The 14364-nt window shown below is 45.1% G+C and overlaps 1 protein-coding gene across 1 annotated transcript in view; it reads right to left on the reverse strand.

The window, feature by feature from the left end:
• Positions 1-3466: 3466 nt before the first annotated feature.
• The window catches only part of LOC138680987 (fucolectin-like), a 43904-nt gene continuing 33006 nt past the window's right edge, over positions 3467-14364 (reverse strand). Inside the window, exons 4-5 of the mRNA XM_069768174.1 lie at positions 4572-4872; positions 3467-3686 (exon numbers count right to left, since the gene is read on the reverse strand). Coding sequence (XP_069624275.1) covers positions 3542-3686; positions 4572-4872 — 446 coding nt within the window. The 3' untranslated portion in view covers positions 3467-3541. The remainder of the gene's footprint in view (positions 3687-4571; positions 4873-14364) is intronic.

Here is a 14364-nt window from a genome sequence, read left to right on the forward strand (position 1 = left end):
AGGATGCGAGAACATATGGCTGGAGCCAGGAATGAGACACACGGGGCCAGGGTGGGGAATGTTATTACCATAGGGGCTAATAAGGGATATTATTACTGCAGTGATGTATTTATTTTATTTTTTGAGTATACTGTTTTAAATGGGGGGGGGCGGTCCTGTTACTGTGCAGAGTGACACTATATCACCTTTTTTTCTTCATGTGGTGTAATGTAGAAGTTGTTAAAAATTAAGTAATGTGTTCTGCAAGCGGAGCTCGAGATAACTGTGTTATTTCCTGCAGAAACGAGTCCTGCTTGGAAGAAATTATGGCGGTCTGTGCTGGATGAAAGATGAAGGACTTCACCTAGAGACGTCACTGGTGAGTCAGTGTTACCTATACACTGACACTATACACTGTATACTATATACAGAGGTCCTGTGTACAATGTCACCAGTGATCACTGTATTACCTATACATTATATACAGAGCTCCTGTGTATAATACCACCAGTGATCACTGTATTACCTCTACACAGACACTGCATACTAAGTACAAATCTCCTGTGAATACTGGCACTTATGGTGATAGTATTGTGGGTTTTTTTTTATTACTGATCAGTATTGTAGTATTCAGTCACTATGTGGTGGTAATATGTGGTCTGGAAATGGTGTTGTGGTATTTGTCCCTTGTATGTAGCATTATTCGGTCACTATGTGGTGGTAATATGTGATCTGGTCATGGTGTGGCGGTATTTGTCCCTTGTATGTAGTATTATTCGGTCACTAAGTGGTCTGGTTATGGTGTGGTGGTATTTCATCCTGTATGTGATATTATTGGTCTTGGTATAGTGGATTGTGTTGTGTATGGCGGTCATTTGTTCTCTCTGATATTAATTAGTAGAAGATTCTTTATTTCCATTAGTTTTAATGCTTTGTACACAGTGGCGGAGATGTACTTACAGGGGGTTTCCTGTGGAAAAAAGTAATCACCTCTCCACAGGATAAGTGATAATGTATTGATTGGTGGGCGTCTGACTGCTTGGACCCTTTCAGCAAAATGTGGAACTTTTTATCCCCATTAGACTGAAGTGGCATGTCCGATCACTGATCCATTCATTCCCTCAGTGGCTGCACTTGTTTTTTTTCTGGAAGCCCCAAAGAGAATGAATGGAGCTGCGGTCAGAAATCCCACCGGCCGCTGCATTTTAAACTAGTGATAAAAGTGTCCTGTCAGGGATAAAACTTCCCCATTCTTCCGATCAGTGCAATTTCTAATGGTCGGATCTAAGTGATTACCTATCCTGTGGAGCCCATGGATGGGTGATAACTTGATTAATGTAAACTACCGTAATTATACATCCCAGTTATGGGGGCGCACCGTAGATGTGCAGCAGCCGCCGGTGTTTTACAGCCGATGCTCCACTATAATGACAGATATTTGCATATAGCTGTAGGGTGGACCCCTAGAGTCCATTCCCCTGGTGGGCCCCAGACACCCCAGTCCGACCCTGGCTGCAGCTGTTTAACGCTATTGACGTGCGGGCCCGCGTGCATGTCGCCGGCGTCTGACGTCATTGTCAGTCGCCGGCGAGTGCACGCTTCAGCTGCGTGGAGAGAGCAGGAGCGCGGTCAGGTAAGCACTGAGTGAAAATTTGCATTACAATATGGGATTCACCCCCCTGGTGCCTATACATTTAGCGTATTGTGCATAGCATATGCACAGCACACAGGTGGCATAAGCGCAAAAGGCGCCCCCCCCATCACCAGTCATTCAACCTGTCAGATGCTGCAACCTACATGGTCCGCTGTACCTAACCGGTTAGACTGATGGAGTGCACCTGTGATGTTATGACACAGTGTGGAGTGCACCTGTGATGTTATGACACAGTGATGATTATGGGCAACCATATCATTCATTGTCATTAAGAAAATTCACAGGTTTGGCATGTAGGGGTGACACCATTAGGCCCAGTTTAAGTTCTACAAAACAGGAAAACTATTTTTGGTAACCTTTGTGTGTATTGAGCCGGGGGGGGGGGGGGGTCGGGGCGCGCCACACTCGGGAACAGCCCCGGGTGGCAAAAGCTCTAGCTACACCTCTGAATACTGGAGATTCCAGGGGTGCTGAGGTAAGGAGAGGCTGCGCACACTGCTGTCCACCCTGTCTATCTGATTTAATACTGGAGATATGAGGGGTTCTGAGGTAAGGAGATGCTGCTCACACTGCTGTCCACCTCATCTATCTTATCTGATACGATAGATAGCAGGGACGCCGAGGTAAGAGGCTACTCACACTGCTATCGGGCCTGCCTATATGATCTAATATAGGAGATACCAGGGGAGATGAGGTGAGAAGAAGCTGCTAACACTGCTGTCCATCCAACATGATCTATTTTTGGAGAGGAAAGGGATTCTGATGTAAAAAAAGATACTGCTCACACTACTGTCAACCTTGTCTATCTTATCAACTACTGGAGATACCTGGAGTGCTGAGGTAAGAAGAGGCTGCTCACACTGCTGTCTACCCTGTCTATCGCATCTAATATTGGAGAATACTTTGCGATGACCACTCCATGAAAAATATCAGATTTCTGAATGATCCCATTCACTATGTTGAAAAAGACAGCTCTTGTACACAAAATATGGTTGTTGGAATGGGGCCTTAAAAGAAGGCTGGCTCTTGATATCTTAATATTTGTTTTTAACCATGGTTACCTCCAAGGAAACACATGCATTCATCATTGCTTTGCATCCAAAGGGCTTTACAGACAAGGACATTGCTGTTTTCAAAATTGACCTTAAATTACCCATTTATTGGTTCATTAAGAACTTCAAAAAGAGAGGTCCAATTGTTGTGAAGAAAACTTGAAGGTGCACAATAAAGTCCAGCAACTGCAAAGACGGTCTCCTAAAGAGGATTGGGCTAAAGGAATAGCTTAACACCAGTGCGTAGCTTGCACAGGAATGTCCGTCCGCACATTGAAATTTGAGGTGCATAACAAGAAAACTTCTCAGATTTCAATCCCATTAAGAACCTGTGGTCAATCCTCAAAAAGTGAATGGACAAAGAAAAACTCAGAAATTGTGATAAACTCCTGGCACTGAATAGGCAAGAATCGGTTGCTTTGATGCTTTTTTGAAGGCAACTGGTCATCACCAAATATTGATGTGATTTATGTTTCTCTTTTGTTCATTCACTTTGTATTTTGGTAATTGGTTGTTAAAGTTATAATTTGAAAACTTTGTGCTTTGATAATGTGAATATTGTATAGTTACTGGTAGGATACACTGTTAGGCGGCATAATTTAGCAGTAAACCACTATAATATAATAAAGTGATGTGATGTGCCTCCACCAACCTTGGCTATAGCGGTGAAAGTCATTGTCTGAGCTTTCCTTTACGACAAACCCCTAGACATGAACTAATTATCGTGAGCATGGAAACTCATCCTATGAACTCCAGGCAGGAAACAATTGGACATCATGCATTATATATGTGAATGCCTTTATTTCATGATATTGTGCACTTGTATATGTCAATTATCAACATGCATTCTACTTCATTAGAGATCTCCAAAGACCTGAACTTCGCACATATGAAGATATTCGTTTCTTCCACGCACAATGACGTTGACATATCTCCCCACCATATCGTGGCACAAGAAGACTTGAGTTGCTCCACGTGGAATTGTCGTCACCACTGCACACCTGTAATAGGAACCATGATAGGTTGGAATCCTTCCATAAAGTCATATCTGCATACTGTATAGAAGAGGGCACTAGGCCTGGCTGTTATGGACCTTTTGGTAGCTTCAAGGAGTAAACATCGCCCAGTGATGAACCTTCTCCCTGAGGTTAGTGTAAGTCAGCGGCACATGGATTCAAACATAGATTGAATTCAAACCCTTGAATTCCAAGGAAGATGAGGTATCAGAGAGTGGAGAATGAAGTGAAGATGGGAGAGAAGCCTGAAGAGAACAGAAGTGTTGGCTATCGAGAGTCTGAAGGACATAGACCTCTGGAAAGGACAGAGGAGCTTGGAGGAGAAAGAAGAGTCTGGACTACAGAGAGGTGTTTATAGGACACAGGGGTCTGGAGAAAACTTTGGAGTTTGGAGGAGAAAGAAGAGGTTGGAGAGGACAGAGGATTCTGGAGGAAAAAGCAGAGTTTGGAGAAAACAGAAAGATCTGGATTGGACAGAGAAGTCTGGAAAGAACAAAGGAGTCTGAAACAGATTGAAGCATCCGGAGAGTACAGAAAAGTCTGTAGATGACAGAGGAGTCTGAAGAAAAAAAAGAAGATTCTGACGAGGATAGTGAAGTCTGGAAAACACAGAGGTTTGTAAAGGACAGAGGAATGTGGAGGAGAAACAAGAGCCTGGAGAGGACAGAGGAGTCATTAGAGGACAGAAAAGTCTGGAGGAGACAGATGAGTCTGGAGAGTCTAGTTGCCATTTATCTCCCAACTGCTATATATATATAGATGAAATAAATATTTTGATGGATTTTAATGTGGTAAGCGCCACAAATATAGGCTCTTTGGAACATATAAAAGACACATGAGAAATCAGAATCCGTAGCCGCTCATTCTCACCTTGGATTATTGTTCCCATTGTTGTACAACGAGTCTCCAACAAGGATTTCGGCCCCGTTCAGCCGTTCTTCACAGCAGTATTTCCTGTTAGTGATGGTTATGCGGTTAATTCTGTAAGACCTCAGCAAGTCTACCCTCCACCAGGGAGAAAAGTCACCGTCTGTGTGAGAGCAGGATCCGTGACTAAAATCTGAGTCCTGGTTCCCATCTATTGCGTTTATTGCCATTGACTGAAAGCCGTAGTTCACATTATTTAGAATCGAAGACTGAGTGGCTCGACCATGAAGTGCGAGGTTCCTATCTAACAAGTGAAGGTGAAACATGGAAGATGAGCAGGTTATACCAGTAATCTGCACACAAACAACATCATAATAAACATCCAACTGTCTCTTAAAGGGATTTTATGGTCTCCTGAATGCAGTTTTTTGTTTAAAACAAAAAAAATAAACCTCCCTGAGTCCAGTGAGTTATCTTTGTTGCTTCTCCCTTCTCCCAGTGACTGGTACTGTCTGCAGTGTTGATTTCACATTGACAGCACTGCAGCCAATCAGTGAACTCAGCTGTCAACCTAGGCAGAGCCGTTATGCTCACTGATTGCCTGCAGTGCTGTCGAAGCTACTTCAGTGCTGCAGACAATAGCAAAGACTGATAGCAGCAGCTGATTAGCAAAGCTGGATCATCTGAAAGGAAGTAACGTGTTTGTTTTTCAAAACAAGCTGCAGCCGGGGCCAGTTGTTTTCCAAAACTGAAATATCCCTTTACGCCATAGCTGCTTTCTATATGGGGAGTTTTGAGCTGCATCTGAACAAAAATCTGTCTGCATTCTGCGCGGCTCCAGTGTCTACGCAGAACGTCCCTGGTCGTGTGCATGTAGAGGGTCGTTGGGTGGTCATGTGCCCCCTCTAAATGTTATATAGGATGTAGTGGCCCTTGGTTCCCCACAAATTGAATGTAAAAGAGCGCAGATGTGCACAGGAGACAGGTCAACAACTTTTCTCACTGGGAGAATTTTGATGGCCACAGTCTTACATGAGGAAGACACCACTGATGTTTGATGGATGCTTATGTATGAGGATGATCCGGACCGGGGGTCCCTTTGTTGCGCCGGTACCGGAACTGTCGGGACGGTCACCATTGTTGCACAGGGGAAAGCTTTCTGACCCGGACCGACATCTCGTAAGTAGACGACAGACTGTTACATGCCCGGCGTTCTTTGTACCGGGAGGTGAACCATACATGAGACCTGTGACTGCTGCGCGTGCACGACCTAGTCCAGCGTCAGTGACTGAGTTAGAGCTTATCGACTCCTTGCCCGCTGACATCGCGGAACACGTTCCTGCGCTGCAAAGCCGCTATCAGGACCGATAGCAGGACTGCGTCCATTACCCAGAAATCACGGGTACAAGTACCCGGCTTGTGCGGCAAAGTCTCTGTACTCTCTTTGAAGAACCGGACCTCGGGCTACCCAGGACCACCCAGAGACTTCACGTACCGCTGTTGTCGGTGCCAACGTTGGAGACCGAGGAGCTGCAATCAGGAAGCCGACAGACTTCTTCTTTTCCTGAACATTTCCCCTTGCACCTGTTTTCCCTGGGACCCTTTCCAGCACCTATCCCATTTAACCCTACCCTCTCATATCCTTTCCTCCCTGCATGGAGTTAAATTTGTAAAAAAAATCTGCTAACTCTTGATCTGCCTTTGGTCCGTGACTACATCCAGATTCCTGCGTTTTTACACTTGGCGTAGTCAGCAGGATGTTGTTCAAAAGCACGGAGGCGGCAGACCAAAAAGCAGGAGGGGGCCCTAGGGCCAGCATATCCCTGGGGGTCATGTTAAGTAACCTCCCGAAGTTTACCGGGAGTAATACTATGTTGTGGAGCTGGATGGAACGGGTTCAGGGGATGATGAGAATGCACTCCATGACCCGGCGTTAGAGGCGGAGGTGGCCATGATAGCTTTGGATGGTGAAGCCAGGGACTCTGTGACGCTTTGACCCCTCAGGCCCGGGACACCTTTGAAAAAGTACTGCAAATACTGGGGGAGACTCATGGGGACCACATGGACGTGGGAGAGTTGCGCATGCGTCTGTTCTGTCAGATTCAAAGAGAGGGGGAGACGGTAACCCAGTATAAGAATGCGCTACAGGAAATTCACACTGCCATTGCCCGAAAGGATAGTGTAGGCATAGGGTCCACCGACATAGTACTGCGGGAGCAGTTAGTGACGGGTTGGCGTGACGTGTTACTGAAAAAGGCCCTACGGGAGCATTTACGGGTAAATCCGCGTATGACTTTTATTCTGCCTCCATGGCTAAACTGCAAGTGTTGGGCGCTTAGACTGCCTTTCTATGGCATCTGCTTACCATTACTCACATTTAGTGATGTCCGTAGATAGGTTAACTCCACTGAAAGAGAGCATGTTTGAAGAGTCCAGTAGAGGGTTTATTTCCACCTGAATTCTTGTATAATGCACAGTACAGTAGGTAAAAATAGACTTTCTTGTACAGAGCTGTATGAAACATGTCTTTCCAAGATGGCGATAGACTCAAACATGTGGAAGAATGGAGGGGTTACATGCAGGGGGGAGGAGTACAACCTCAAAAGGGACAGATCTATACACAGCAATGACAGCAGCAACATAATAAAATGCAGTACTGTCTGCATGAGTCTAAATCATGGGACATGACAAATTTCTCCAAAGTAGGGAGTGAGTCACGCAAGCGCAAGAGCAGGGGGTGACAGTTCTGGCGGGGAAGGTCTGAAGCCGGGAGATATCCTCGGTAATGGCTGATACACCCCAATGGGTAGAAGAGCTGCGACAGGAAATTCAGCATATACGTGAAGAGTTGGCAGAGTTGAAGAAGGTACCCATAGTCACCCCAAATCCACCGGGTATAGAAGTGATCCAGTACCCCGCCGAGAGGTGAGAGTGCCCCCCGAGAAGTATCCCTTATGTGCTACAACTGTGGAAAGACCGAACATTTAGCACGGGGATGCACCCGGCGGAGTAGACCACTACAACGCCATCTGTTAAACTAGGAGTTTCCGAGTCTGGGGGATGCCGGTAGGAGCCTGAACAGTCAAGGAGGAGTACAAAAAGTCCCACAAATCTCGTGTTCATGTGCCCCCTCGTTTGGGCTGAAATAGATGGTCAGACTGTACGCTGTCTGGTTTTTACGGGCTCACAGGTAACCACAATGCTCAAAGTCTACTTCCATCAACTTATCACAGAAGCAAAGCGGCCTCAATGGGGCCCGGTGATCAAGTTGAGAGCTGCCAATCATTTGCCCATCCCGATTGCAGGGGTGGTCTGGATGAATATTACAGTGCAAGCATCAAAGAAAATAGCAAGGCCGCACCCTATAATCCCTATAATCACACCGCCTCTATGGACATCAGGGCGCACGTCCTCACCTGGGGGTCCATCCCAGATAAAAGGTTCAGATCCAAATTGAAGAAAGGGACAGCGCCACACCAGATAGTGAAAAAGCAGCTCACATTTTATTCTGCCTCCTGCGGCAACGTTTCGGTCAGAAGACCTTTGTCAAGCACAGTACAAAACATTTCAACCACCATTATATACCCTTAGGCCCACCCCATTAATTAACCAACTACCAATAGGGATACCGTATAAGAATAGAAAAAACACATAACAATGTAATTCACATATATATATATATATATATATATATATATAAACAATTACACACGAGTAGCAATCATTACATTACCCCATCTAACATAGATCAACTAACCCCGATCGCTTCTTTATGTACATTCCAGTCCACAAAAACAATTATAAACTCCCGGCACCCGAGATGTAAACATATCGCGTCCCACCTATCAAAACGATGCATAGCGGTTGTCATGGAGTTCAGCTATTCCTATAGGCGTGTTCATAGAAGATGTGGCCCAATCAAATCGCCAAGCCCTGTATCATGTGACCGCATTGCCCCCAGCATGCAATGCGCATCACTGCGCAAGTCCGGATGCTATTCTCAATCGCGCATGTCCTAAGTTAGAAGCCGCCCATATACATTAAAGTCCGGCACTCCAGTGCGCATCACCAGTGCGCATGTCTGAAGATCCAGTCAATGTTCTCACAAAGAAGGCCGATCACCAATGCGCATGTCCGGAGATCTCCCAAAGCGCTCCTGCATTCTGCGCCTGCACCAAACAGCACGATAATGCGCATGTCTGGAATCCCAATCTGTGTCCACTCAAAGAAGGCAGAGCAACCGTGTGCATATCCGGCGAACTTCTTCAACGTTCATACCTTCGATGGGATAATATTGCGTATGTCCGAAAACCACCTCCAACATTATTTCTTTATATGTGCCATCAATATTTCGACCATTATATTGTGACCTGTAACAGAATACCAAATACATGGAGGGAAGGGAAACCCCTCCTAATGACGTGATGCAAAAATATAACAATATACAGATGGTAAACCACACTCATATATTATAATAAAATGTCAATGGGTCCATGGTGTCATATGGATGATTTAGTTTCAAGCATAAACATAACATGCATAATACAGAAACGATTACATCAAACAAGGTTCACTTATATTGCTAAAACATGTCGCCGGGAAAAGCGAACAAATCTGGCCATGATGAGACTACGATCGCCCTCCACCAAACAAAGGTAGAGAGTATAAAGTACCAAACATCACTATACATTTTAACCGACTAGGTCTTTTGGTTATGAAACCCCACTTTTAATACATGGGACAAATGTCAATAGGAGTAATTATACCAATGATCCGTGGGATACCCATTAGCCATGGGCAACATGCCACATGGTACTCCCACCATCATTGATACCCATAAACATCCTAAGAAAATACACAAAAGAACGGAAAAACAATAGGAAACGTTATACATGTAAGAGTAGTTTTGTTGTTTACATCCTTAGCTGCCCATGTGGCCTCTTCTATGTGGGAGAGACCACGATGGAGGTCAAAGCAAGGATTAGTAAACACAAAAGCACTATTAGAACGAAACTAATCGAACTTCCGGTACCAAGACATTTTCATGAATTAGGTCATTCAGTCAATCAGTTAAGATATAGAGTTAGAGATGATGTACCCGTGTTAAGACGGGGTGGGGATCGCGTCTCTCGCTTGAAGGAAAAAGAGTTGAGATGGATATTTGAGCTTGACACCCTTTTCCCTAAGGGATTGAATATTAAATACCAACAGAGTTGTTTCCTCTAGTGTTCTGTGGTTCTATTGTGGTATCCTATTGGTATATTGTTTTTAACTATGTTATATATTCTTTTTTGTTCTGTCCTTGGAATATATAGATTATCTGAGTACTTTGAAGCACACCTCTATTGTTTTTCCATTCTTTTGTGTATTTTCTTAGGATGTTTATGGGTATCAATGATGGTGGGAGTACCATGTGGCATGTTGCCCATGGCTAATGGGTATCCCACGGATCATTGGTATAATTACTCCTATTGACATTTGTCCCATGTATTAAAAGTGGGGTTTCATAACCAAAAGACCTAGTCGGTTAAAATGTATAGTGATGTTTGGTACTTTATACTCTCTACCTTTGTTTGGTGGAGGGCGATCGTAGTCTCATCATGGCCAGATTTGTTCGCTTTTCCCGGCGACATGTTTTAGCAATATAAGTGAACCTTGTTTGATGTAATCGTTTCTGTATTATGCATGTTATGTTTATGCTTGAAACTAAATCATCCATATGACACCATGGACCCATTGACATTTTATTATAATATATGAGTGTGGTTTACCATCTGTATATTGTTATATTTTTGCATCACGTCATTAGGAGGGGTTTCCCTTCCCTCTATGTATTTGGTATTCTGTTACAGGTCCCAATATAATGGTCGAAATATTGATGGCACATATAAAGAAATAATGTTGGAGGTGGTTTTCGGACATACGCAATATTATCCCATCGAAGGTATGAACGTTGAAGAAGTTCACCGGATATGCACACTGTTGCTCTGCCTTCTTTGAGTGGACACAGATTGGGATTCCAGACATGCGCATTATCGTGCTGTTTGGTGCGGGCGCAGAATGCAGGAGCGCTTTGGGAGATCTCCGGACATGCGCATTGGTGATCGGCCTTCTTTGTGAGAACATTGACTGGATCTTCAGACATGCGCACTGGTGATGCGCACTGGAGTGCCGGACTTTAATGTATATGGGCGGCTTCTAACTTAGGACATGCGCGATTGAGAATAGCATCCGGACTTGCGCAGTGATGCGCATTGCATGCTGGGGGCAATCCGGTCACATGATACAGGGCTTGGCGATTTGATTGGGCCACATCTTCTATGAACACGCCTATAGGAATAGCTGAACTCCATGACAACCGCTATGCATCGTTTTGATAGGTGGGACGCGATATGTTTACATCTCGGGTGCCGGGAGTTTATAATTGTTTTTGTGGACTGGAATGTACATAAAGAAGCGATCGGGGTTAGTTGATCTATGTTAGATGGGGTGATGTAATGATTGCTACTCGTGTGTAATTGTTTTTATATATATATATATATATATATATGTGAATTATATTGCTATGTGTTTTTTCTATTCTTATACGGTATCCCTATTGGTAGTTGGTTAATTAATGGGGTGGGCCTAAGGGTATATAATGGTGGTTGAAATGTTTAGTACTGTGCTTGACAAAGGTCTTCTGACCGAAACGTTGCCGCAGGAGGCAGAATAAAATGTGAGCTGCTTTTTCACTATCTGGTGTGGCGCTGTCCCTTTCTTCAATTTGGATCTGGATGAATATTACAGTCTGTGGTAAAGACTTAGGGCGTAAAGGAGTAGTACTGACAGCCGAGGAGGGGAATAAAGACATACTGTGATGCTAGGCATGATTGTGCTGAAAGACCTCGGGAGCCTCCTTATTAACGAGTCCCCAGACATGTTCCTAAGGCAGTGGAGCCCTCGCACCCCACAGAGGAAAGTATTCCAGCAGTTAATCAGTGTAGCGCAAGCCCAAGAAACCTCCAGCGGTGGGAAGACGATGACGAAAGTCATTGCTCCAGTTTCAGCTAATCCAGTACTGCCACCTGGGCAAAGTGAGCTAACCCTGCCTGTCCGGGCCTGTACCCCTCTGGAAGGAGTTGAGGTTCAGATTGAGCCCGCCAGTGCAGAACAACTCCCTCCAGGACTACTAGTGGCACGTTCGTTAGCTATTGTACGCGACGGGACAGTCCTCATACGCTGTGTCAATTTGAGGCAAAGTGATATCACGTTTCCCCCCGGAAGTGAAGTGGCCCAAGTCGTGGGCATATTGGGAGAAATGCTAACTTCCCAAGCTGTGCACCTGACAATAAAACCAGGAGATCCTTGGACGGTGGCAGTAGATACGATCCAGGCGCCCAAGCCTCAACACCTACGAGAGGGGGACATATTTTAGAACAAATGTGGGCTGAATTGTCTGAACTCACGCCTCGTGAAATTCAAAATTCACCGCACACTCCGTATGGTGTCCATATGGTGATGCAAATACACTTGGTGACAATAAAATAATCGTAGAGCAGAGAAAAGAAAAATATTTTGAGCCACTATATTCAATTTAACGTATCGACAAATCCTAGGTCTTATTCAATACGTCGCTGCAAGAGAAGAAAATTGCATGAACGTCGTGTTCACATAATTAGTAAAACAGTGACTTGAATGAAAGGAGCACAACAAAATACAATAAAAACATTTCATAATCCCAAGTAGAACTCAATGACGTACAGTCCTGATATAAAGTATTTGCAAAGCAAAGTTAATACAATATAAGAGTCAACTTATGAAACCAACACAAATCACTGCTGACAGTTGTCTATTCAAGCAGGTCTTAGTGTTAAGGGTGGATGTAACAAAAGGGTTTCTGTACCTTCCAGTCAGGGCCGGACTGGCCATCTGGCAATTCTGGCAAATGCCAGAAGGGCCGGTCTGGTCATGGGATGCCTTGTCTGTTACGTTGTTAACAGAATCAGTGTTCTCAATATACCCGTACCCAGGCTGACAGCAGCCTTTCTGGGGACTCCTAGAAATGGCGCCTTCCCATGCCTTAGCTGTGTGGCTTGCTCCAATGTGAATAAGGCTGATCACATTACACACCCTGGGACAGGCGAATCTTATCTCATTAAAGGTTTCTACACATGTGATTCCAATTTTGTAATCTACGCAGTCAAATGTCCTTGTGGGTTATTATATGAAGGGGAAACTACCCAGCACGTTAAGAGACCGCACAGCAAGCCATAAATCTACCAAACGTTGTGGCAAGACATGGCTGCCCTTACCGGACCACTTCACAAGCGCAAAGCACACAGTAGCGCAAGTACGCTTCTAGGTCATCGAACAGGTCCCTAGAACTCAGGGAATCATTTTGAATTCACACATTGGGTACCCTGGCACCGTGGGGGCTTAACAGAGAAATTGATTGGCTTAATTAATCTTTAATTCTTTTCTCACAGACAAGATGATCTTCTCTCAACCCCTTGGTGAGTACCATTATGCCCATGGGGGCTAACCTCAGGCCCACCAGCAGGTTCTATGATGCAGCTTTAACAATTTGCTCCCACAGGATGCACTACGTCATAGCTCCGACAGTGCTATACACTAAGCATAATACACCAACTCCCCACCCCTTTAAGATGCCTTAGTGCCATGTCATACGGCAGCCCACTATCAGGTTCTATGATACAGTTTCAACAATTTGCTCCCACAGTATGCACTGTATCATAGCCCCATAATACCATACACTAAGCCTTAAACACCAATTCCCCATCCCTTTAAGATGCCTTTGAGGCATCCCATGATTATATCTTAGTGCCATGTCATATAGCAGTGATTTTGCCATACATTCCAATAGGCTCTTATACTAGGTATGCTACTGTTATCCCCCCCTCTGCGTACTTTATATGGGTCCATAGTCGGGCCACCTCTTTATCACTACATCCTACCCAGCTATTGCATGAGTGATAGCCATCATTGTCTCCTTGACAACCACCACGATCTGTGATGGTTCCGTGATACCACGTCCCACATACATACTACACAACCGCTCCTATACGCAACCACGCATCACTTCCGGTGACACGCACCAGGCATATTTCCCCAGTTCCAAGATCGGCTTCACTGAGGGCAGCGGGCAGCCCGGTCAAATCTGGCGACTAGGGTTGAGCGACCTTGACTTTTTTAGGGTCGAGCCGGGTTTTGCGAAACCCGACTATCTCAAAAGTCGAGTCGAGTGAAATCGGCCGATTATGGCGAAAAGTCGAGGATCGACCGAAACACGAAACCCAATGCAAAGTCAATGGGAATTTTTTTTTTTTTTTTCTTCTTTTCTCTCTCTCTCTCTCTCTCTCTCCCTGAACTGAAAAGGACGATAGGCGTCCACGCCCCTAAGACCTCTGTCATCACTCTGCCCACGCTCCTTCATTGGCTGAAAAAAATGGCGCCGAGCGCGTCATACGAAACGCGACTTTGGCGCGAAAGTCGCGTACCGCATGGCCGACCCCACACAGGGATCGGGTCGGGTTTCATGAAACCCGACTTTGCCAAAAGTCAGCGACTTTTGAAAATGAACGATCCGTTTCGCTCAACCCTACTGGCGACAATATAAATATCACCCACATCTGACACTCAGTACACCAGCAGCAGAGGGCTGAGAGCGAGAGCGCAGCGGTACACACCACTTAAAGGTCAGAGGGCTGAGAGCGAGAGCGCAGCGGTACACATCACTTAAAGGTCAGAGGGCTGAGAGCGAGAGCGCAGCGGTACACACCACTTAAAGGTCAGA

This window comes from Ranitomeya imitator, chromosome 5 (assembly GCF_032444005.1).
Source record: "Ranitomeya imitator isolate aRanImi1 chromosome 5, aRanImi1.pri, whole genome shotgun sequence".
Taxonomy (NCBI): domain Eukaryota; kingdom Metazoa; phylum Chordata; class Amphibia; order Anura; family Dendrobatidae; genus Ranitomeya; species Ranitomeya imitator.